This window comes from Callorhinus ursinus, unplaced genomic scaffold, assembly GCF_003265705.2.
Source record: "Callorhinus ursinus isolate GAN/ISIS: 27379988/994484 unplaced genomic scaffold, GSC_fseal_2.0 scaffold22, whole genome shotgun sequence".
NCBI lineage: Eukaryota > Metazoa > Chordata > Mammalia > Carnivora > Otariidae > Callorhinus > Callorhinus ursinus.
The window spans coordinates 26792024-26818067 of NW_027397084.1; the positions used below are offsets into that span (position 1 = coordinate 26792024).

At 39.6% G+C, this 26044-nt stretch overlaps 1 protein-coding gene across 4 annotated transcripts in view; it reads left to right on the forward strand.

The window, feature by feature from the left end:
- The window catches only part of CD109 (CD109 molecule), a 171005-nt gene that overhangs the window by 65656 nt on the left and 79305 nt on the right, over positions 1-26044 (forward strand). For all 4 annotated transcript variants that reach the window (XR_012381956.1, XM_073905229.1, XM_073905227.1 and 1 more), the window contains exons 11-23: positions 1955-2179; positions 3031-3132; positions 3225-3287; positions 3897-4073; positions 6852-7004; positions 9610-9684; positions 10308-10368; positions 13051-13192; positions 14089-14206; positions 16996-17109; positions 17647-17865; positions 18638-18782; positions 21471-21647. Coding sequence is in view for 3 of the 4 variants with exons in the window: in XM_073905229.1 (XP_073761330.1) it covers positions 1955-2179; positions 3031-3132; positions 3225-3287; positions 3897-4073; positions 6852-7004; positions 9610-9684; positions 10308-10368; positions 13051-13192; positions 14089-14206; positions 16996-17109; positions 17647-17865; positions 18638-18782; positions 21471-21647 (1771 nt within the window). In the remaining variant the exon portion in view is untranslated. The remainder of the gene's footprint in view (positions 1-1954; positions 2180-3030; positions 3133-3224; positions 3288-3896; positions 4074-6851; positions 7005-9609; positions 9685-10307; positions 10369-13050; positions 13193-14088; positions 14207-16995; positions 17110-17646; positions 17866-18637; positions 18783-21470; positions 21648-26044) is intronic.

Below are 26044 nucleotides of genomic sequence, written 5' to 3' on the forward strand. Positions count from 1 at the left end.
AAAGATGTTGCATTAAAAATTATCAACAAATCTTTTTTTTTTCTTGAGTTAACACTTAATGAGTGAATTTTGACAATGTGCAAGGCAGGGTGCTGGGTGGGGCTTACAGAGCTAAGAAGAACCCAGTCCCTACCCTGGATTCACAGTTTTTGTGATGGTGACAAGTCATACACACAAGTATGACTTAAAGCAGGATAAGGTCAATATCATGCATACATTTCTGTAGTGATTTAAAGCAGGGGTTGGCAAACTTTTTCTACAAAGGACTAGATAGTAAATATTTTTAGCTTTGTGGGATATATGGTCTTTGTGACATCTATCCAACTCTGCCATTGTAGCATGAAAGAAGTCTTTACTACTTTGTAACCAAGTCAGGGTGGCTGTGTTCCAATAAAACTTTTATTTACAAAAAGACTGGATTCGGCCTTCCTGCCTGCCATAGTTCACTGACCTCTGGTTTAAAGAAAGAGGTATGACTTCTTATTGAATGGATCAAGAGAAATTTTAGATAGTTTCTGATTTCAATGATCATATGATTTAGTTTGAAAAGGTAAGAAAAAGACCCTTGAGGCTGCAAATGGTAACTTCCAAATGAGAGTCTGGGAGGAAGAGTTGGCTTTGGGATAGGGATGAGGGTCATTAAAGGATGCTTTATGGAAGGGGAAGATTTAAGCTATATATTAAAAGATCAGTAGGATATTATTTTATTTTTTCAAAGATTTTATTCATTTATTTATTTTAGAGAGAGAGAGAGAACGAGAGAGTGTGAGTGTGAGCCAGGGGCGGAGCAGAGGGGGAGGGAATAAGAAGGGTAAAGAATCTCAAGCAGACTCCATGCTGAGTGTGAGCCTGACTTGGGGCTCGATCCCATGACCCTGAGATCATGACCTCAGCCAAAACCAAGAGTTGGACGCTTAACCAACTGAGCCACTCAGGTGCCCAAGATCAGTAGGATTTTGAATGTTTGGTGTGGGGGTGGGAGATGGGGAGCAAGATGAGCTGAGACAAGGCAAGAGCCCTGCTTGGCAAGTTCAGGTGCATTCACCTAGATCAGTACAATTGTAGCAGGGAGTTTGTGTCTGGGAGTGGTGAGAGAGAAAACAGGAGGCAACGTGTGGAGAATTGTCAAGGATCCTAAATGACACATGCATGTTTTTGAACTTTATGCTCTAGGCAGTGAAGAGCCTGGGAGCCTTATGAATGTGGGAGGGGTATGGCGAAAGTGGTATTCCAGGGAGATGGGATGGGGCTGTGTGTAGGAGGATGGCTGCAGCGCAGGTGTGAGGTGGCGAGGAAGCTCGGGGGCGGGGGGTCATCAGGGATGTGCAAGTGGAGAGGACACAAGAGAGAAGTACAAGACTTGGTATATATTGGATTTGGGAGGTGGGAAGAGGGAGGGGAAACAGAAATGTGAAGTCTGGCAGAATTGTGGTGTTAGCAAAAATAGGAGAGGCAAGATGGTTGCTCAGTTATAGATGCACTGAATTTGAGTTGACAGGGAAATTTAAGTAGAAATTTCCTGCAAGTGGAAATTGGAGGTGTTGAGTATGAGCTCCAGAGCAAGGTGAGGAAAGCAGTAGGAGTGCTGAGACCTTTGAGAAAAAGAGAAGCACAGATAACTGATAATTTAGCCTTGACGAATTCCCACGTTTAGGGAGAGGAAGGTGGAACCTGAAAGGACACTGTGAGGATGCAGAAAGAGGGCTCTGAAATAAAGAAGGTTCTTGTGGAGCCATGGAAGGCAAGAGAAGCCAAACTGTCAAGAAGGGAATGGTCAGTGGTGTTGGAAGCCTTCTAGAGAGAGATTACTTCATCTGGAAGTTAGGGTGCTGCCAATAGTTTTTGAGAGTTCAGTTTCATTGGAATAGCACAGATGGGAACTGGATTCACCTGAACTTAAAACCTTTGCTTTTCTTGTTAATCTGTTTTTAAAATGTTGTGTTTTGACAATTAGGTAAAGGTAGCCCGTGCTGATGGCAATCGACTGACTTTTGAAGAAAGAAGAAATAATGTGGTTATAACAGTGACACAGAAAAATTCTTCTGAGTACTGGAGCAGATGGGACAGTAGAAACCAGGAAACGGAAGCTGTCCAGATCATAAATTATACCCTCCCCCAAAATGGAGTCTTTAAGATTGAATTCCCAATCCTGGATGATTCCAGTGAGCTACAGTTGAAGGTACCATCTGTTTCTCATCATTATGTTACTACAACAAGATCATTGAAATTGTAATCTCATGGTAGGCACTCAAACCATTAGAGGTCAAAGTGCACAGGAAGTAGGAAGTAAACACATGTTTCTATTTAAAAAAATGGAGGAAAGTGTTATAAGCAATTTTGTAACAGTGGCTGAGGGTGGACCAAATGCTTCCTTGTAGATTCATTTTGAAGAACACAGTAAAATATAGTGCTCTGAAGATATGATGAAGAAGCTCCTCAGATTCCCAGACTAGGTTGGTTTTCAATCACTTGAAAGTATATTTTGGCAGGAGCTGAAATGAAAGAGGAACATATTTTTTTAAACCTATACTCCTTTGCTGAGCTCTTTCTCAGAGTGGCTTATCTGAGACACCCCAACCATTCCTGCTATCTTTCTTTTCATTGCCACAGGTTTGGTCCTTTGAGTGTTACTCTGACTACTGGTAGATACATAGGTTGGTCTGATTTCTTGCTTGTAAATGAACTCTTGTTGTGGAGAGAGGGAAAGGAGTCCCTTCTCATTTTGTTCTCTCCTGTCATAGTGTTTCTTGATAATGTACTTCAATTTCTGAAATAAGTTAGGAGTATGCTTTTTCCTCTTAGATTATGGTGATGAAGACCCTCTTCTGTGTTTTAAAGCTGTCACTTTCTTTATAATATAAGCTATAAAGTGAAGATCCAATGTCTGGGGAACTTTTTTTTTTTTTTTTTTTTTGGGCAAGAAAAAAAGTAGAAGTGAATTTGCTTCTCAGGAATTGTTCAAAATACAGTATTCTTTCTCAGGGTGTTACTGAAGATGAAAATTTATAGCTCCCTTTTCTTCTGTTATAGGCTTCTTTTCTCAATAGTGTGAGTAGCATGGCAGTTCATGGTATGTTTAAGTCTCCCAGTAAGACATACATCCAGCTAAAGACAAGAGATGAAAATATAAAGGTAATGCTTACAATCACTTACAGTTACAGTATAATTGTACTCTTTCGCCATTCATATGTGTTTATTAAATAGGTTTTTTTTTTTTTCCCTAGGTGGGATCACCTTTTGAGTTGGTGGTTAGTGGCAACAGGCGATTGAAGGAGTTAAGCTATATGGTAATCTCTTATAGAATTTAAATTTATTATCTCTTATAGGATCATCGAGAATGATATCTGCCTTATGTCTATACTCACTAATTTTTAAAATTCAGTCTTATATCCTTCAGCTTGCCCTTTTTATATTGCAATCAAAATTTCTTTTTTCTTCCTTCACCTGTATTTGCATTTCCAACTTAAGATGGATAATTAAATCTTGCAATCTGTTTAAAATTTAAATTTCTATGAGATAATCCATCTAAATTTATTGTAGAAAATTACAAAGTATGAGAAAAACAAACAAACAAACAAAAATAAAACTTGCTACCCAGAGCCTTGAATTTTGCTCATCTGGCTCTCCCCAGTGGTGCTCTATATTCCTCCTGCTCAAAAATAGATTCTTGACTGTGAATGTACCATTGTCTCAATCAGTATTTCTTTATCTTATCCTTTTCTGTTTCCTGGCTTATCCTTTCTGTGTTGGTCAGGGAAGTTTCCTTGCATTCAAAAAGGCTTTGAAGTTGGTTTAAGTCAACGATTTGTGTGTATGGTTGACATTATTATGATTGTAGCTGCAGTTGAGATTCTTATTAGCTTTGGCATAAAATGAAACTCTTCTCTTCTTTTCAGGTAGTATCCAGGGGACAGTTGGTGGCTGTAGGCAAGCAAAATTCAACAACCTTCTCTTTAACACCAGAAAATTCTTGGGCTCCAAAAGCCTGTATTATTGTGTATTATATTGAAGATGATGGGGAAATTATAAATGATGTTCTAAAGATTCCTGTTCAGCTTGTTTTTAAAAATAAGGTAAGATTTAAGGTAATGATGTTAGAAGAAAACTTCACATTAGTGAAGTCTGAGAAATGTTAGTATTTCTTTAGAAAAGTATCACTAAACGAAATTGGTTAGAAATTTATATTCATTTCCAGAACTATGGTTAAACCTCTTCATGTTGTTACTACATATGTATTTTCACGTGTGGAATTACCGGGCAGTGTGGGTCTTATTTGTAAGTTATGATTCTTGGCTTTAAGACTTAAACTTAATTCCATGAGGCTATTTCAGGATTTCTCAAATGATGGAGTCAATATTGCTCTGGCATGGAATTCCAGTGGCGATTCTAGAATTTGTGTGGTGCTGATTTTGGTGTGAGAGTGAAATGAAGGGTGTGGGAGGGAGGCAGGCCATCAGCAGTGATATGTGGAAGCAGAGCCCAGGTTTGGTTTATCCATTTCATCAGCCTGGAAACTCACCCCGGACAGATTTACAGTAAGCTTGGCTACCTGGCATGTGGAGATCTGTGTGGAGGTTGGTCTTCAAAGGCACCAGGGATTTGTATAGCTTAAGGCATATAGCTTGTTTAGGAAACCCCCTTGAGCCCCAACTTTGAAAAGTAAGCTGGCTGCAAGAGTGCCTGGTGGAATTGAATCATCTCACGTATAATAAAATGAGCCATTGTTCTCCCTGAAAGTTGCTGCCTTCTCAGTTCATTTTAAACAAAATAATCATTGTTTAAAAGTATTGATTTGCAGGGTGCCATTCCTTTGATAGCATTCCTGTTTGCTTAATTTGTTAAAATTTTGAGAAGTTGCAGTAGTCATCTATGCATTTTGTCGATGATGGTTAACTAATTCTGATTGTCAAGATAGAATACAAACTTCTATTTTTCATTTTATAAAGAGTTTTTTCAGAGACAGTGCTATCTTCTGTTATTTTTAGAACATGGATTGACAAAGATGAATTTTAAAGTAGGAGTCAGGCTTAGATAAGGAGGCATACATCTTTGAGAGTGAGGCCAAGTATTAAAGTTAGCCATGTAAGAGGTTATTGGCTTTGAGGAAGCGGAGTGTATAAATAGCATAATTCCAAGAAATTTCTTAGATATGAAAGATAAGAAATATAGTTTCAGCTATATTTGCAAAAATATATTTCTCTGCTTTTTTTTTAAAGTAATCTCTACACCCAACGTGGGGCTCAAACTTACAACCCCAAGATCAAGAGTTGCATGTTGTACTGACCGAGCCAGCCAGGCACAGCTCTTTCTTTACTTTTTATATAATGTTTATTACATTACTCACAAACTATAAATTTGAAAAGAGGTTATATTTAAGCAAGAGAAAATTAGTGAATCTTTTTGATGTTCAATAATGACTGTGGAATAAATGGATAGGATGTGGAAAGCACAAGAGATGGAGGTTTAGAAATCATCCACACGCAAATACATCTTGAAGCCATGGGGTCTCGGAGGTATAGAATTAAAGAGTGAGAAGTGCAAGGTATGTTGCTCTCCTCCCCTTCCTTTTGGGTATAGGTGGAGAAACTTAAACTAAAAGTAAACTAGATACAGTTTTATAAAAAATTTCACTGGACAAGTTAAACAGGCAAGTCTTTATTCAAGACTATTGCAGTAGGGGGAGAGAGATTGAACTCAACTTCACTGAAACAAAAGGCAGGAGAGTTTTAAGCAGAGGATGAGCTTGTGGAAAAGTACGGGAGGACACCAAGGGGAGATTGGTCAATGTGATTAGGCGATCTGTGTTTGCTAACTGGCAGTGTGTAAGTTAGGCTCCTGTCCTCCACAGAGATGGAAAGATCCATCAGGGACTCTGTCGTTTTGGTGACTACATTTCAAAGGATTGACTCCCAGGTCCTTGAGAAAGACAGTCCTGGTTGTAAAACTGTCGAGAGGCCGGGACTTACACTTCAAAGGGGCAGAGAAAGAATTTATAATTGCAAGTTTTCTAAAATAAATGCTGTAAGAAAAGGGAGTATCGGGGGCTAATGATCAGGAAGAAGCCTGTTTGATGTTTAGTCAAGCCAAGGGGAACATGAAGGCTATCTTGGTCAGGAGGTACAGTTACTGCATCAGTGGCCTATTGAAATAGAGCTAGACAAGATGAACATTCCTAGTAGGAAGGAGCCTCATGACAAAGCCATTCAGTTTCGCCGTGTTGAGATGATTGAGGCTCTTTAAGGAGTACTAGCTAGGACCATGCTTTGATGAATGTAAAGAACAGAGGATGTTCAGGTGGTCATGGAGACACAGAGCATTGGGCCTAACTAGTGTTTGGTCTGTTCACCTCCTCCCTTGGAAAGACATCCCCCTGCCTCCAGCCCAGGCAGTTCTGTGAGTCCCCGGGGGAACTCTCACTTGATTCACTTCACTTCTAAGTTCAGGTTACCAGCATGTGAGCATCTCTGGTTTCTTTCCTCTTCCCTGTTCCTCCTCCAGGATCCTGGCCTTCCCCAGGTGTCCCAGACAACACTGCTGCCTTCTCTTTAACATTGGCTGGGGGCTGAGGGGTGTCGGTTGGAGAAAGGGAAGAGGAGAGGTAGAGCAATGAAGGCTAAATCAGATTCATGCCACTGTGGGAGGTTCCATGACTTGTAAACACCGTTAATAAATTTTTTAAAAAAATTTCTTTCTCTGTAGAAGGTTTATGTATGGTTTTAGAATGATCCCTGAGTCAAGGCAAATGTAGAATCTTTGCTAGATTTTGAGTCACTGAACTGATGTTGGTGAGACATGTAAGTAATGCTTTTTAAAAAGTCAAATAAATCAGTCCTGTTTTATCCCTTTCTTAGATAAAGCTGTTTTGGAGTAAAGCTCATGCTGAACCATCTGAGAAAGTCTCTCTCAGGATCTCTGTGACACAGCCAGACTCGACAGTTGGTATTGTAGCCGTTGACAAAAGCGTGAATCTGATGAATGTCTCAAATGATATTACAATGGAAAATGTGAGTTTAGCTATTTTTTCCTTACAAAAATGCTCCTTTTGCAAGGAGCAAAAAGGAAACCTTATTGCATTACTTCAAATATCTAAAGGGAATTTCATTAGTTCCTCTTAAGTATAAGTCAGTCATCAGTAAAGCTTCCAAATAAAAAAGATTTGCATTCTGGTTGTTATGTTGGAAAGAGGCTTCATGTGGTGAAGTGTCTTTGCTGTCTTAGATGAGAGATGCCATCTAGAGTTTTCCCTCATTTTCATGCTGTATTTGAATTTAAGACTCTTGAGAAAGTACTAGGAAACTGACTTGTATAATTTTGGATGACATTGGAGAAGATAGCTTTAGATAATTTTGAAGTACTTTCTGTTTTGGTTATACATAATGGTTATATATAATTACAGTCTTACTGAATCAGGAATTTGTGGTATATTGAGGGAGTGAAATCATGTTAATCTGCAGAAAATTTATAAACCAAGAAATACATGAACATCTAGTGTTACATAAACTAATCCCCTATTCATTAATCATTTCATTTTTATTTGTAAGCTCTTGATATATCCTTGTGTGCCATTGTCAGTTGAAATCTAGATTATATAACCTATGTCCATTAATTGATTAAGTATAGTGATTAACAACATATAGGAGGAAAGATATAAATGTTTAGGCTAATTTGGTCATCTTGTTGTAAATTAATCCATTTGACAAATATTATATATAATTTTCAGTCTATAGAGCTAATTTTTCTAAATGCCCCCCCTTTTTAAAGATTTTATTTATTTATTTGACAGAGAGACACAGCGAAAGAGGGAACACAAGCAGGGGGAGGGTCAGAGGGAGAAGCGGACTTCCCACAGAGCAGGGAGCCCGATGTGGGGCTCGATCCCAGGACCCTGGGATCATGACCTGAGCCGAAGGCAGACACTTAATGACTGAGACACACAGGCACCCCTCTAAATCCCCTTTTTAAAAAAAAACTCCTTTAAAGCTAATTGGTCATTTTTTTTCTCTTGACTTTTTAAAAATTCACATTATTCTAAAAAGTCTATAGCATTTTTCATTTGATTTAACTGAATTTAGTAATATCTCTCATTTTATGGATTTCTAAATTCTTTTTTTTAAGATTTTATTTATTTATTTGAGAGAGAGAGAATGAGAGATAGCACGAGAGGGAAGAGGGTCAGAGGGAGAAGCAGACTCCCTGCTGAGCAGGGAGCCCGATGCAGGACTCGATCCTGGGACTCCAAGATCATGACCTGAGCCGAAGGCAGTCGCTTAACCAACTGAGCCACCCAGGCACCCAGGTTTCTAAATTCGTAAATCTATTATTTCATTTTTGTTTCCCTGTGTATGTATGCGCGCGCACGCACACGCACACACACACACACACACACACACACACACACACACACACACACACACACTAGTTGTGTGACCTGGAGAAAATTCATCTCTCTGAGTCCCAGTTTCTTTATTTCTAAAATGTGTAATAATAAGGGTGCCTGGGTGGCTCAGTTGTTAAGCGCCTACCTTCGGCTCAGGTCATGATCTCAGGGTCCTGGGATCGAGCCCCGCATCGGGCTCCCTGCTCAGTGGGAAGCCTGCTTCTCCCTCTCCCTCTGCCTGCTTCTTCCCGGCTTGTGTTCCCTCTCTCGCTGTGTCTGTCTCTGTCAAATAAATAAATAAAATCTTAAAACAAAAACAAAAACAAAATAAGAACCTTTAATAAAAAAAAAGAGAGGGAGGGGTCAAGCTCCAGGGACTAGAGAACTACTCTTGAGCCTCCCTGTGTGCTGTTGGCTTTTATTCAGTGTTTTACTTTTAAGCTCTTAGGGAACCATCAGATTTAACCCATTTATTTGCCAAAAGTATGGGTTGTTTTCAATGCTGACCCCTATGTTTTGGTTTAGTCAGCCAGTGACATTTAAGTTCTTCCTGGGCAAAACTCAAGCATGCACTTTTTTTTTTAAAAGATTTATTTATTTATTTATTTATTTTAAAAAAGATTTAATTTATTCATTTGAGAGAGAGAGAGAGAGCACACACACGAGAGAGGGAGGGGCAGAGAGAGAGGGAGAAGCAGACTCCCCACTGAGCCAGGGAGCTGGGACCTGAGCCAAAGGCAGACACTTAACCGACTGAGCCACCCAGGTGCCCCTATTTATTTATTTATTTTAGAGAGAGAGAAAGAGAGTGCATGTGCGTGCGAGTGAGCAGGGGGAGGGGCAGAGGGAGAAGAGAATCCATAAGCAGCCTCCCTGCTGAATGTGGAGACTGGCACAGGGCTTGATCCTAGGATCCTGAGACATGACCTGAGCTGAAACCAGGAGTCAGCTGCTTAACCGACTGAACCACCCAGGCCCCTCTCAAGCATACACTTCTTAGGAACTCTCGATTACTGAACAGAGTAAAAATAAGTTAAAAGAAGAAATGTATTTTTAGCTGATTGAATCATGAATAAGGCATTCAAATATTCTTTATTCCTCCATTTGTGTCATTTTCAAATTAGATAAGCTTGTGGGCTGGCTGTTACCTAAGTAACATACAAGGAATATGGCAGAGGGCAGAACAGGTTGATACGATTCAATTCATTCCATGTATTTTATCTTCTCCTTAGGTGGTCCATGAGTTGGAACTTTATAACACAGGATATTATTTAGGCATGTTCATGAATTCTTTTGCAGTTTTTCAGGTATGTTTAGTTTGTTACATAATTTGAAAAGATATTAATATCTTTTACTATTGCAAACACTTTCAGAATTAATTATCTGAATAATGAAATGTTAACTTTTTATTAAATGTGATGCTGAAATGCAGTGTATTATATAAGTGTAATTTGAAATGGAAAGATAATCATCCTTCCAGTTTTAAAAGCAAATGGAAAAAGTGTGTGTGTGTGTGTGTGTGTGTGTGTTCTGTGTATGAGAGGGAGAGAGAATGCTCATGTACATGTGTAAATTCTCAAAAATGAGACAGAGTAAAAAAAACTTTCACATTTGCATAAAAACAAATGAACAAGAGTGAGTTAAGAGTATGGGAAACTGCTGTGACATTTTACAGAGCATTTAAACTTGAACCATGAGAGATGATGGACTCTGAAAAACAAACTGAGGGTTCTAGAGGGGAGGGAGGTGGGGGGATGTGTTAACCTGGTGATGGGTATTAAAGAGGGCACGTATTAAATGGAGCGCTGGGTGTCACACGCAAACAATGAATCATGGAACACTACGTCAAAAACTAATGATGTAATGTATGGTGATTAACATAACAAAAAAAAGCATGTAAAAAAAGAAAATTAAAATTTTTCTTTTCTAGGAATGTGGCCTCTGGGTATTGACAGATGCAAACCTTTTGAAGGATTACATTGATGGTGTTTGTAAGTAAAACCTGGCAATGTGCTTTTAAAGTATTTAAATCTTTCATCTCAGGTATTTAAAATTACTTATATAGGTATGAATACTTTCTGGTTGGATGTGGATATTATGATTTTCATTTTCTGTTCTCTTACCCTAAAGTCTTTTTTTTTTTTTTAAAGATTTTATTTATTCATTTGAGACACAGAGATACAGAGAGGGAAAGCATGAGCAGGGAGAGAGACAGAGGGAGAAGCAGGCTCCTCGCTGAGCCAGGAGCCCAATGTGGGGCTTGATCCCATGACCCTGGGATCATGACCCGAGCCGAAGGCAGACGCTTAACCATCTGAGCCACCCAGGCACCCCTCTTATCCTAAAGTCTTGGCGTTTAATGTACATCTGAGCCATGACATGGAATGTTTGTCTGGGCTTCTATCTAGATTTTTGAAATGAATGCTTTCCATTTGCTCTCTGTAGTTCTTTGAGATGGTTATATTTTCGGACACATTGGAAGATCCTGTGCTTCCAATTTGTATGGCAAACTGTGCTATTATTTTGGAATTAGATAAAAGGAGCAACATATTTTTGAAACATTTTTGTTCTCTAGCTTTTTGATGCTCACCTAGAATATAATCCAGATGCTGTAAAGTATGCTGGTGTGTGCACATGCATACACACACACGCACACACTCACGTGCATGTGTCTCATCAGTCTGAGTTCTTCCTGGGAAGGGTCACATCTGTACATTTCCCTGTATTGCTAAATAGAGTTGCCACCCAACTAATAATAAGTGTGCTTTTAGGAAGAAGTCAATGTTTTGGCTGGAGGAAGTGTATAAATGAGAATGGTTAACTCTAGAAGTTGTTCTCTTTTCTTTCAGGTAACCTTATGCTAATGTCACAGTTTCTATCCCTGAGTTCCCTATTCCTGTCAGGTATAAGCCCCACACTAAGCCCCAGGCTCTCCAGCTTTGGGCTGGTTTTCGACACCACTGGATACCCGAGCCTCTATCCTGAAGCTAAAAAGATAATTTTATAGCCTTAAAAATTTTATGAAGTCATTATGATCTCTATGTATTAAAGACAATATGATACAGTTATTTTATTCATATAATCATCCATCCTAGACATCTTCTAAGCAATCTTTTTCCATTCTCTCTTTGTCAGTATCAGCTTTTACCCATCTTTGTTCATCTTTACTTATCAAATCCTGATTTCCACTGTAATACTCATTCTGTTGCTAGTAATACTTATTGTATCCTTTACCTTTCCTCAGAACTTTCTTCTACATTTCTCCCCCCATCACAGAAGAAACCTGATGCTCTTACTAGCATACTGTGTCCTTAGAAACCTTCTCAGGTGACTGACATTAATTTTTCTGCTTCTCTTCTGGATCAGGGTTCCTAAGTCCATAGTGTTCAGTGTTATCTTGACTACTTCAAGATCACTGTTCAACAACCCTCAGTTAAGAGCCATTTATCATTTGAAGCTCAAAAATTTCAGTTATAGTTCCTTCAATCAACCTTTAGGTCTCCTACTTTCCCTTTATCTCTGTATGTATTGATGACTCTCACAAAAGATTCAAAGTCTTACTCCTCTTGTCATCCTGGGGATTTGACTGTCCGTGTGGTTGATCCATCTAATGTGTGCTGTCTTGCAGTCACCACGATGGCCTCAGTAGTTACCACAGGTCATGTTATCCCTGGAACACTGCTCTACTTTTAAAATTTCAAATGCCTATCTTTCTACCTTGTAGATTCCTTCACTCCCTTAAGTTTATCATATGTTTTGCATTTTATTTTATTTTTTTAAGATTTCATTTATTTATTTGAGAGAGAGAGAGAAAGAGAGAGCATGAGCTGGGGGGAGGGGCAGAGGCAGAGGGAGAAGCAGGCTTCCTGCTGAGCAGGGAGCCCGATGCGGGACTCCATCCCAGGACCCTGGGATCATGACCTGAGCCAAAGGTGATGCTTAACTGACTAAGCCACCCAGGCGCCCCTGTTTACATTTTATTTTGAAATAATTTTAGACTTACAGACAAGTTGAAAAAAAAATAGAAGTAGGTGATAGTAATAGAAAGAAAGCTTTTAGTGGAATATGGGTCAGGATGCAGTGTTACGGCCTTATTAGATGACCTGTTCCTTGAGAATTTGGGAGCTACTGTTTCGTGCTTACTTTAAGAAAATTTAGATATGTAAACAATTTGGAAAATTAAAACTCTTCCAAAAATGGTTTAGGCTATATTGACTTTTTTGGAAATGTGTCAGTCTGTATGGCAATGTGACGTTTTTTTTTAAGCTAGTAAACTGAATATAGCATCTTGTGGCTGGTGTAGCCAATGGTAATGATCACTAGAGAACTAAAAAGGGAATAGCAAAATTGGAGGGAACTTTAAAAATGTGATTTAACTTGTTTTTTAGCAACTGCACTGTAAGTAGTTTTTCAGGTATTGGTTGTACAGGCAAGGAACATTTTTTTTTTTTTTTTTTTTTTTAGTTTTGGTGCTGCCGTAACTGGCTTCAGAGCCTTGGGTAAGTCACTTGACTTCAAGGGGTCTCAGGTATCTTAGCTGTAAAATGAGACGGTTGAATAAGATGAACTCTGAAGTCCCATTCAGCTGAGAGGTGTTGCGGTTCTACGGACTAAGAGTACAATCATCCTCTACAGTGACTTTTTTCCTAACAGTTGTCAATGTTGATTTTTAGATGACAGCGTAGAATTTGCTGAGAGGTTTGCGGAGGAAACAGAAGGATACTTGGTAGATTTTCATGACTTTTCTTCGGTTAGCAACCCACGTATCAGAAAGCATTTTCCAGAGACTTGGATTTGGCTAGACACCAACATGGGGTAAAGATTTATAACGTTCTTTGCTTATACCTATTTTGTTTAGTGTTGGTTTTAAATAAGTTTTGTGTTCTTGCTAGTGTTGAGGTACAAACCTATTGTGTTGAACAACGAAGTAGACCAAGAGGTTTTCATTTTAGAATGATATTTATTGTATTTAAATATGTAGTGTTTAATAAAGCCACACGCAAACTGGGGCAGTGAGAGTATCATTAAGGAGAGGATCGACCTTCTTCTAATGAAGGGTGTTTTTAACTTCCTTGAAGTTTCATGGTTTTTGTTTGAGAAAAGTGCTGAGAGTACGCTTATTGCCTTGGGGTGGGAAGCACTTACTCTCTCTACCTTGTGGCTCCTTGTCAGACATCCCTGTGAGCCACAGGAAGGAGTGCAGGTGGTGGGAGGATTTGGCTTAATTGACAAACCCTGAGCTATCTGGCCTGATGACTGAGCAGATGAATCATGAAATCTTCACATATTTTATAGTCCGCCATTTGTGTAAACTTGAAATAAGACACGAATCAAACCTCAAAAAAAAATGACATTGACCGAGATACAGAGGGAAACTTTTATGCAAATTGACAGAAATAAATTGAGTTAAATTTGAAAGTAGATATTTGTTATCTATATACAACATTTATGATAATAATGGTCATTCTAAAGGTATAAACATTATAGAAAGCTTTTAGTGGAATATGGGTCAGGATGCAGTGTTTTGGCCTTACTAAGTGACCTATTCCTTGAGAATTTGGGGTCTACTGTTTAATGCTTACTTAAAAAAATTTAGATATGTAAATAATTTGGAAAATTGAAACTTCTAAAAATAGTTTAGGTTATGTTGACTTTTTTGAAATATGTCAGTCCTTGGTGTGTTATGATTTTTATTTTTATCTTGACTTCAGTTCTAGGCTTTACCAAGAATTTGAAGTTACTGTGCCTGATTCTATCACTTCTTGGGTAGCCACTGCTTTTGTGATCTCTGAAGACTTAGGTCTTGGACTAACAAGTACTCCAGTGGAGGTAGTATATTAAAGACCTGCTTGCAAATGTTAAAGTGCCCAGAGCAAAGGAAGTGTGAACACTTCAATGGATTTTTAAAAAATGATTGCTTATGATGTTGATTAGTGTTTAGAGATTCCTTGGCTTTTCCTTTTTGTTTTTCATCGGTTTCATACTTTAAAATGTGAGCTGTATTAAACTCCTAAATGTGCTACGTCCATATGAAGATTTGGATAAAAACTTCATTATGGACTGAATCCAGCTATTTCCAAAGGCCAGAAGAGAGAGAGTTTCTGTGTATTCCCTCTGGAGAGGGTGGGCAGACCTTCTCAAGATGTACCCTAGCAGACATGCCTTCCCATTTCTGGTCAAATTGCATCACATGTTACTTCCTAAACCTGTCGCTTGCAAGAGGAATATAATGAGAATGTTTGGTCTTAGACCAGTAGCTCTCACCTCTGTCATACCTGAAGCCACCTTTTCATAACAGATATTTTGTTTTCCCCTTTACCATCTGGAATGCAATTCATAGCAAATATGGTGTACCTATATATTCAATTAAAAAATCAATATGATGCCTTAAGTGAAATAGTAAGGAGAAATAAAAGGGAAGTAATGTGTAGTAAAATAGTATATAATACACTATATAAGTGGTCAGACATAGCTGTACTAGAAGACATATATCTTTAAGTATTTAGTCCATGCATAGAATCACCCTGTGTGTAACAGCTGCAAGTGAAGTTTGATATACACATATTGTTTTAGCATCTCAGAAACTGTCAGCGGTACTGCCTGTGGTGATGTCGGTCTTTGAAACCATGAACAACTTTTGGTAGAGTTACAAACTAAACAAAGGGCGGTCTTCTGTTGATTGATGAAATAGTTCTATTTGTGAAAAATTTACTGTGTATTGAAAAATGCTTTGGGTTTATATATAAGTTGGAATTAGGTTGTAAGTTCAGGTCATTATAAGCAGGTACTTTACGGGAATGTCTGAAGAGACATTCAAGAATCAAGAGGGATGTGGGACAATTTTTCATCCTCTGGGACTGTCCAGAGCATCACAGACTTTCACCCCCTACCCTTCAGTCATTGTGACAATCTAAGGCACTGCCACAAATGTCTAAGTAAACCTCTAGGGGGAATTATTGCTGCCAGTGACAGCCATTGGCTTAAACTAATAAAGTTTTATTTTCAGAGGCAGGGTAGCAGTTCAGCTTCCCTGTAGGATTTGGCCAACAATCTCAGAATTGGGTCACCGATGAGAAAGTACATGCGCATATATATGTTAGAAGGTAGTAAGCAGAACATCATCTAGACTTTCCATCTAGACTTAAGTCTCAAACAGGGCCTGTTGGATTTGGCCAGTGGCTTTTAAAGCAGATGGCTGGAGTCATAATAGTGTAGTAGGTGAGGAGCTTGGCTTTGGCATCAGACATGCTGGGGTCCTTTTCTGGTTCCTTCATTTACTAGTGATGTGACCTTGTCCTAGATACAGAGATCTCTGAACTTCAGATTTCTTTTCTGTAAAATATGAACATAGAACCTGCCTCATAGGAGTTGTATGGATTAAATGAAATAATTTGTGTAAAGTACCTATAAACTGTTGGGACTACATCAAAGTAAAAAGTTTCTGCACAGTGAAGGAAACATTAACAAAACTAAAAGGCAACCCACTGAATGGGAGAAGAGATTTGCAAATAACATATCCGATAAAGGTTTAGTATCCAAAATCTATAAAGAACTGATAAACTCTGTACCTCAAAACCAAATAATCCAATTAAAAAAATGGGCAGAGGACATGAACAGACATTTCTCCCAAGAAGACATACAGATGGCCAACAGACACGTGAAAAGATGCCCAACATCACAGATCATCAGGGAAATGCAAATCAAAACTGCAATGAGATACCACCTCACACCTGTCAGAATGGCTAAAACCAAAAACACAAGAAACAACAAGTCTTGGTGAGGATGTGGAGAAAAAGGAACCCTCTTGCATTGTTGGTGGGAATGAAAATTGGTGTAGCCACTGTGGAAAACAGTATGGAGGTTCCTCAAAAGACTAAAAATAGAACTACCCTATGATCCAGGAATCACATTATTGGATATTTACCCCCAAAATACAAAAACACTAAATCAAAGGGTTACATGCACCCCCATGTAGCATTATCAACAATAGCTAAACTATGGAAGCAGCCCAAGTGTCCACCAATAGATGAATGGATAAAGGAGATGTGGTATATACATAATAATAATGTGGAATATTATTCAGCCATAAAAAGAATGAAATCTTGCCATTGCAAAAACATGCATAGAGCTAGAGAGTATAATGCTAAAGCAAAATAAATTGGTCAGAGAAAGGCAAATACCATATGATCTCACTCATATGTGGAATGTAAGAGACAAAACAAATGAACAAAGGAAAAAAAAAAGACAACCAAGAAACAGTCTCTTAACTATAGAACAAACGGATGGTTACCAGAGGGGAGATGGGTGTGGGGATGGGGGAAATAAGGGTGGGGATTAAAGAGTATATGCATCATGATGAAAATAAAATAAAATGATAAAAAAATAAAGTCCCTGGATCCTAGTAGGCACTTAATAAAATGTAGTTAAATAACATAAAGCACATCAATTTATCATCACTGACTTGGGCTAAGTTGGCTGTTTGTTTTCCTTTGATAGGCAAGTGGACATTTCTTTGTGGAATTATAAGCTTCACAGGTTTTGTGAGATGTGCTTTTAATTACATGAAGTGTGAAGTATTTTGACTTGAATAAAATATGTATTCATTGTGTTCTTTCCAGCTACAAGCCTTCCAACCATTTTTCATTTTTTTGAATCTTCCCTACTCTGTTATCAGAGGTGAAGAATTTGCTTTGGAAGTAACCATATTCAATTATTTGAAAGATGCCACTGAGGTAATATATTAAAGGTTTTGTTAACCATTCACACTTCAGGAAAGAATGGAGAAAACGCACAGGGCTTGGGTTGTTAATGTTTGGGTATCTGGGAATCTAAACATTTTATACATTTCTGAGAGACTGAAAATAAACATACGATTTCTTCTACTTATTAATGTCTAAGGATAGTATTAGCATCTATACATTCTCTTCATTCCCAGCACAGGTTTTCCGCTTTAGGCGCATGACTTCCTTGCTGTCTCTGAGGCAGGTCTTTCTCTTTCCTGCCTGCCTGTACTTTTTCCTAGTCCCCTTGCATCTGGAAGGTGTTGCTTCTTCTCACTGGCATTCTGTGCTCCTTGCGGTTGGCAAGGAGTGGAGGAGGAGAGCATAGAGAAATGAAGTTTTCCCTGATAATGCTCTCATCCTGTCCTTGGCTGCATCTCTGTCTCATCTTTCTCTAGTCTTGCACCTCACAGTACTTAACGTGGTGATAAAACAACAATTTCCTGAGGAGCATTTATTATATAAAACTTTTGACAATTTTCCTTCCAGGTTAAAGTAATCATTCAGAAAAGTGACAAATTTGATATTCTAATGGCTTCAAATGAAATAAATGCCACAGGACACCAGCAGACCATTCTGGTCCCCAGTGAGGATGGGGCAACTGTTCTTTTCCCGGTCAAGCCCACGCATCTGGGAGAAATTCCTATCACAGTCATAGCCATTTCACCTGCTGCTTCTGATGCTGTCACCCAGAGGATTTTAGTAAAGGTAAATATTTGAAGTCTTGAATAAGTGAAACAGAAATCCATAATTGAAATGAAACAAAAGATGGTTTTTCTCTTGGTTAAATTTGTTGGCAAGATCTAGTAGGTCATCTCCTCCATCCTCCTGGTATTGTCTGATTGTTTTCTCATCTGTATGTAAAGATATATAGTATGTTTTGGAAGTAATTGCCAATTTCCTCTTTAACTTTATGGTATGCCCATATAGCAAATCTCTTTTGCCGTCAATTACATTTAGCAACTGTTACATTGGGGTCCTGTTAAATCATGCCAAGTTGATATGTAGATTTTGAATTTTGGAATTCCTCAATACAGTTAGAAGAGATTTTGTAGATTTTTTTTTTTTTTTTAGAGAAGGTCTTATGCAGAAAAAGACAACTCCGCCTAGTGGATGAACACTTGTGTTCTGCGGGGAGACAGCCCTAGGTTCATATCCCAGCTCTGTCAAGTGTGACTTTGGACAAGATATTTAATCTCTCTTTGGATAATAATATGATTTACCTCAGAGGGTTTTGCTCATCACCTTTGCATCTTCTCCTTTGTCATTTCAATTGCCATTTCATGAAATGTTTTGTTTACTTTAACTAGAAAGTAAACATTTATTAACAGATTTGAAGCAGGAATCAAAAACAGTATTTATCTAATTGTACACATACTGCGGACACAACAGGCAAGATGTTTATCTTATTATTTGCATAAAGTTCTTTGTAAACAGATGAGTAGAGATGATGTTAATCGTGTTCCTTTTTTTCCAACAGGCTGAAGGAATAGAGAAATCATTTTCACAATCTATCTTGTTAGACTTGACTGACAACAAGTTACAAACTTCCCTGAAAACTTTGAGTTTCTCATTTCCTCCCAACACAGTGAGTGGTAGTGAACGAGTTCAGATCACTGCAATTGGTAAGAATACAGTATATCACCATCACTACTGGTTTATTAGTATATGACTATACATGTACTTTTAAATCTATTTATAGGTGTATTTTCTTATTTAGTCCTAATGAGAAGAGGTTGCAAAAATTTTTAGTTGGTACCAACTGATGATTACAATAGAAAGACTAGCAGATATGTGTCCTAGGCCAGTTCTTAATTGCAGTGTGCATTGAATCATGTGGGCATCTCATTTAAAGGAAGATGCTGGTGTAGTAGGCCTGGGGTAGGGCCTTGGGTTGTGTATTTCTAACAAGTTCCCAGTTGATGCTGATGTTTCCGGTGGATAGACCACTCTTTGGGTAGCAGGACCCACTATAATGTGGCTGGAGGGAGGGGTTATTTCTAAGAGCAGAGCTTCTGTCCTCCGTGGCTCTCGACCTCGGGTACATAATCAGAATCTTCTATGGAGCTTTGTAAAAACACAGGTTCCACTTTCAACCTACACAATCAGAATTTCTTTTTTTTTTTTTTTTTTTAGATTATTTATTTATTTATTTGACAGAGAGAGACACAGGGAGAGAGGGAACACAAGCAGGGGGAGTGGGAGAGGGAGAAACAGGCCTCCTGCTGAGCAAGGAGCCTGACTTGGGGATCACGACCTGGGCTGAAGGCAGATGCCTAACAACTGAGCCATCCAGGTGCAATCAGAATCAGAATTTCTTAAGCTCTGGCTAGGGTGTGTATATTTTGAAAAGGTTTCACAAGTGCTTCTGATGACCAAAGGTTGAGTACTGTTGCCTAGAGCAGTTGTCTGTGAGGGAGGCAGATAACCTTTACAGCAGGAAGCAACCCAATGACTTCACCCTCTCCTAATCACCTTCTGGCAACCCAAAAGTATTTTTTTGTCAATTGTTAAACATAGCTTCCACACAAACGATTTGTTTATATAGCTGTGCTTCACAAATAACTGAAGGAAATATTTAGATTAATGAAGATTAGTGAATCTAAATAGTTTATTAGGTTTTCAAGATGTCAGGACCTAAGGCACTTTTTTAGAGATTCTTTTAAATCTTCTCATTACACTCATAGGTGTAATGCTCTCCATTATAACTCAAACAACCAGTCCCTCTGTAGAGGACTTTTTGGGAGCCTTAGGTATAATTCTTAAGAAGAATTAAATAAGCTCTCTACTCAGGGGAATGAATTCTCCCATAGTGTTGGGATGCTGGGAGGTGCAGCATACACATGGGGGGATCCAGTACACACACACACAGGGAAGAAGCCTTGAATTTCAAATGTATTCCACCACTCCTTACATTGGAATGAGTCTATCTTTGGTTATTGAAATACTCTTGAGGGTTGATTTTTTTTTTTTAAAGATTTTATTTATTTGTGTGTGTGTGAGAGAGAGCACAAGCAGGGGGAGCAGCAGAGGGAGAAGCAGACGCCCAGCTGAGTGGGGAACCTGATGCGGAACTTGATCCCAGGACTCCGGGATCATGACCTGAGCCTGAAGGCAGACACTTAAGGCAAAGGCTTAATTGACTGAGAACACCCAGGCGCCCCTCACAGTGGGGTCAGAATTAGAACTCAGCCCCTGTATTTCTGAAGTTTTACTTGTTTCCCTGAGTCATAGTGTTAGAATGTGGGTAGAGGTGTCTTCTTTTTATTTATTTATTTATTTATTTTTAAAAGATTTTATTAATTTATTTTACAGAGACACAGCAAGAGAGGGAACACAAGCAGGGGGAGTGGGAGAGGGAGAAGCAGGCTTCCCGCTGAGCAGGGAGCCCGATGCGGGACTGGATCCCAGGACCCTGGGATCATGACCTGAGCCACCCAGGCGCCCCTAGAGGTGTCTTTTATTATTTATTATTATTTTTTAAGATTTTATTTATTTATTTGACACAGAGAGAGACACAGCGAGAGAGGGAACACAAGCAGGGGGAGTGGGAGAGGGAGAAGCAGGCTTCCCACTGAGCAGGGAGCCCGATGCGGGGCTCGATCCCAGGACCCTGGGATCATGACCTGAGCCGAAGGCAGACGCTTAACGACTGAGCCACCCAGGCGCCCCAAGGTGTCTTTTAAACAGGAATGTTGTTTAATTGTATATTACTAACTTTGAAGAATATTCCTAATCCTTTTTGATCCTGAAATTCACTGAAATACTTTTATGTGTTAATTCTACTTTGTTTTTGCTAAAGAGAACACATTGAAAAATATGACAATCCTTGCCCTTAAAAAAAAAATCATTTCTCAAGTGTTTGTAGTGTATTAGTAAGAAATCAGAGTGAAAAAAAATCATTTCTCAAGTGTTTGTAGTGTATTAGTAAGAAATCAGAGTGAAGTTCTAGTTAGGTGAAGAATACTACTAATAAAACATTTCTTTCCTATATAAAAATGATGGTTTCCTAATGGTCAATTCCTGACATTTTTGTTGAAGAATGATTTTTTAAGCTTATTTTTTTGCCTGGAGTATGCCCCATCTTCACCTGAGCTAAAAGTCTGATTTGTCCCATCATCTATGAGTTTGGTGCCACTGTGCTGTCAGCTATTTATTTGACCAATCTTCCTAAGAGCTTGACGTAAAGTCTGTCGTCTGTTCCAAGCAGTGGAATAATCATCGCTTCAATGTCAGCCACCTTCTGGACTCTGCAGAAGTCTCCTGGGCACCAGGACTATTTGCTGATTGTATCGAATATCTTGTGCTTTCAGGAGATATCCTTGGTTCTTCCATCAATGGCTTAGCCTCATTGATTCGGATGCCTTATGGCTGTGGTGAACAGAACATGATAAATTTTGCTCCCAATATTTATGTTTTGGATTACCTGACTAAAAAGAGACAACTGACAGAAAACTTAAAAGAAAAAGCCCTTTCATTTATGAGGCAAGGTAAGCATTTTAGAAATATACTTTCATCTGTAAATTTTTCTTTCTTTTTTTTTTTTTTTGAGGAGAGTCCACTCTAGACCTTATTTCAGTATAGACCGATTTGTCTTTGATGTGTGATTGTAGGACTAGATGGTGTTGAAATGTGCTACAAGTACAAGCCGTGGGAAGCTGTCACTCTTCTTCCTGCAGCTAATTGTCACTAATTGCTGCTAACATGTTAAGGAGTTAATGTCTAGAAGGGTTTGTATTTTAAGAAGGGACCTGACATTTAAATCTACCAAAAAATCTAGAGGACTGAGTGTTCATTTATTCATCACACATTTATGGAGTATCTGTTGGTGCCGGCGTCAGCTCTGTGGCTGAGGAAACAGAGGAAGGTCAGGGCGTTTCTTCTCAAGGAATTCCCTGTTCAGGGAAGACAGTCTGTATAGACACACTTGGGCCGTCATGGGGTGGGTACCTTCTCAGTGCATTTAAAGTGTCAGGTAGGTGGGAGTTAGGAGGGCACAGGAGGGCATCAGAAGATGCCACACTGGTGGTTACTGTCCCCTGACTCCTAGAGAGGCTGATACTGTTCACAGATACCAGATGCTTTGTGTCTACACCTTGCAAATAACAACAGTTGTCATTAGCTGAGTGCTTATATGTGCCAGGCAGTGTTCGAAGCACTTTATACCTAATGTCTCATTTAATGCTAATAGTGTTAGTATTGCCCTCCTGTTTTTACAGGTGAGGAAACTGAGGCACAGAAAAGTTAATTAACTTGCCCAGGGTCACATAGCAAGTGAGTGGCAGAGCTGGGATTTGAACTCACTGCCTCACCCCAGCGTTCATGTGCTTAATGTCCATACTTAGACAAAAACATTTTTAATCATAATAACGTAAGTTTGATTTCCTCAAATACTCCAGAAGCCAGCCACCCAAAGTTAAAGGCTCCGTTTTGTGCTTCCATGTTAGGGGACTTCTAGCAAAATCTCTTTGTGGCTGAGTTTATCTGTCTACACAGTTTGGGAGACCTGCTGCCCCTCAAACTCATGAGGATTAGAATGGTTTATGCAAAATGCTAAAAAAAACCTACCCTTGTTCAGTATAATCTAAAAATCAAGTCAACACTTCCCAACTCCTAAGTGTTTTATTTATTTATTTTTTGGAAGGAATGGGTTAAATGCAAATCGAGGCAAGCTGTTGGTGGTTTTGCTAAAACTTCTCCACAGTTAAGAATTAGAAAGCTTAAAGACACTATTTTGATGTGAGCTTTTCTTCCAGGTTCCCTCATTATGTAAGGACTTGTTTATCCTAAACTAAATTTTACGTTACAATGGTAATAAGGAACCCTGTTTAAAGGCTTTACAAATGTTTTCATTTAGTTCTTTTTTTCCCTCCTTAAAATTACCTGTTTATTTATTTATTTATTTGAGAGAGAGAGAGAACACACACAAGCGAGTGTGCATGAGTGTGTGCACGATGGGGGGAGGGGCAGAGAGAGAGGGAGGTAGAATCTTAAGCAGACTCTGCACTGAGCATGGAGCCCTATGCAGGGCTGGATCTCACGACCCTGAGTCATGACCTGAGCTGAAACCAAGAGTCAGATGCTTAACTGACTGTGCCACCCAGGCGCCCTATGTTTTCACTTAATTCTTACAAAGACCCTAGGAGATGGGTGTACTGATATTTTTTCCATTTTACAGATGAGGAAACTGAGGCACAGGGAGGTTATATAACTTACCCATGATTACTCCCAGGTGATCTGGTTCTGGAATTCATGTTCTTCCTCAGATCGATATGGGATAAGTTTACTTTACAACATTTTTAGGTTGTTAAAAGCCATAAGCTTAGGATGGAAAAGGTCCAGGAATTGGCCAAGATGATTGAACTTGGCCAGTATGCAAGAGGTCTCAATGGGGCTTCTGATAAAATAGTAAAGGGGGAGCATGGGCTCTTATAGGGAAGGAGACAGCAAAGGTTAGAATCTGAAGTGTCAGCTTAGACCACAGTGAGCTCTAAGATGTGGAATCCCAAGAGGATGAGCTGGTCAGGGTCCAAAGCTCTCCCTAGGGTAGGCTGGCAGAGATAAGAGCTGGAAGGGAGGAAGGGGGTTGTGAGTCAGGAACCATGTGCTGCAGGAGAGGACAAACTGAGGGAGACCAGGGATTGGAATCGGAGCTGAGTGTGAACTGAGTGTTGCTGTGGGGAGGGAGAGAGTGGTGTATTTTCCCTCAGATTAGAGCCAGGCCCTGCATGACTGGGATGTGGTTAGGTCTTCAGGAAGTTCTCAGAGATCTACCAATTGGTACTTTGCATACAGAGCTATTTAAGATTATCCTCCTTCATACGTATATTTGTGGATCAGTCATATTTAAACACAAATACAAGAGCTGCTTTTTTCAAGTTCTATTGTAATTAGGTTTAAGAAGTGGTATCGAGTGCCCTCTGTGGTACAGTGTGTGCCATGCTAAAAAGAAAAATGAGATTTTACACATTGCCATAATGGTTATACTTAAGGACAGGAAAAATATTTCGGATTGTCATAATTTAACGGCACCTTTTAAAAACAAGATTCTGACTTGTATTCAAAATTCAGTGCGACTGGCTTCAAGTAGAAAGTAGGTAGGAACTATACTGTTGCTTTGTAATTTGATACACATTCTTTGGGCTAATTTAATAAAATAAAGTAAAATATTTTAGAAAGTGCCCCATAATTCCATATTTTATATGCTGTATGAATTGTAATGTTCGCTAGTCAAATATCAGTGCTATAAAAAAAAAGTGAATTTTCTAGTTTGAACCATTTAAGGACTGATAAAATGATAAAATCATCCCTTAAAGATAAGTTGAGTTGTGTTCTAGATACTTTGCTCTGGGTTAGCAGAGGTTCCTAAAAAATGAAAAAAATCCTCGGTATCTATTTTTTTTTTTTTTCCTCAAAAGGAGTGCTGGTCCCTCAGGCCAGCCCTAGCCAGGCTGAGCGCCAATCTGCAGTATTTCCAAGCCATCCTCGGCCGGGGGGGTGGGGGGGGGCGGGGTGGGGCGGGGCGGGGCTGCATCTCCTTGATGCTTGGGAGCCTTCCTCACACGTGCTGGTTGTTAGAAGGTGTAGAGGGCCAGAAGGCAGAAAAAGCATGGTTCTCTAAAGGCCACATAGTCTTGCAAGCTCCCAGAGGCATGAAGAGCACTACTTCTGTGAGGTAGGCCAGCCCCACCTTGGGGGACAGAAACCCCCGGTTACAGTGCCAGCTATGGAGGTGGTCACACCCAGGCTCTGAGTCCTGCCTCCTGCTTTGGGCCTGTTTTCCCACCTGTAAGATAGGGGTAATAAAGTACCAACTTCATGGGGGCTGTTTTGAAGATGAAATAAGATATTTTAGCACTTTAACACAGTAAATGCCCAGTAACTGTTAGCTATAGTGTATACAGTTAGTTGCATCTGACCGGGGAGTTAGGGTCCACAGTCAACAAGTAAACCCTGTCCATCTGCCTCAGACACAAATGGGAGGTTCTTCGCTCTTTCCATCCCGTGGTGAATCCTTCCACTCGCACACCGTCATTGCTCAGCTGGACAACTCCAGGGGCTTTCTCTTAGAAAACTCTCTGCTTCACTATCCTCTCCCCTTCGATACAACCTCCACATATAATAAAAGGGACATTTGTTTTTTAAGATTTTATTTATTTATTTGTCAGAGAGAGAGCGAGCACAAGCAGGGGGAGCGGCAGGCAGAGGGAGAAGCAGGCTCCCCGCTGAGCAGGGAGCCTGATGTGGGACTTGATCCCGGGACTCCGGGATCATGACCTGAGTGGAAGGCAGACGCTTAACTGACTGAGCCACCCAGGCATTCCAATAGAAGGTATCTTTGGAAAATGTTAAAATCAGGTCACTTACTTGCTTAAAATTCTCTAATAGTTTCTGCACTGGGTGACTTGGCCTTGGCCTCCATCTCTCACCTCACTGAGGCTGCCCTTTCTTGGCTCCCCCTCGGCTCCATCTGGAGCACTCCCAGCTCCATGGTGCTTCAGGGCTTAAACCCGCTCTTCCTTCTCCTGGGGTCCTCCCATGGCTGGCTCCTTCTCATCGTTTAAGTGGTGTTTCCCTCAGAGTGGCCTTCCCTTCCCTTTAGGAGCTCTCATTTCATTTTCTTTTTTTTTTTTTTTTAAAGATTTTATTTATTTATTTGACAGAAAGAGACACAGCGAGAGAGGGAACACAAGCAGGGGGTGTGGGAGAGGGAGAAGCAGGCTTCCTGCCAAGCAGGGAGCCCGATGCGGGTCTCGATCCCGGGACCCTGGGACCATGACCTGAGCTGAAGGCAGATGCTTAACAACTGAGCCACCCAGGCGCCCCAAGGAGCTCTCATTTCATTTTCTTTTCTTTTTTTTAAAGATTTTATTTATTTGACAGAGAG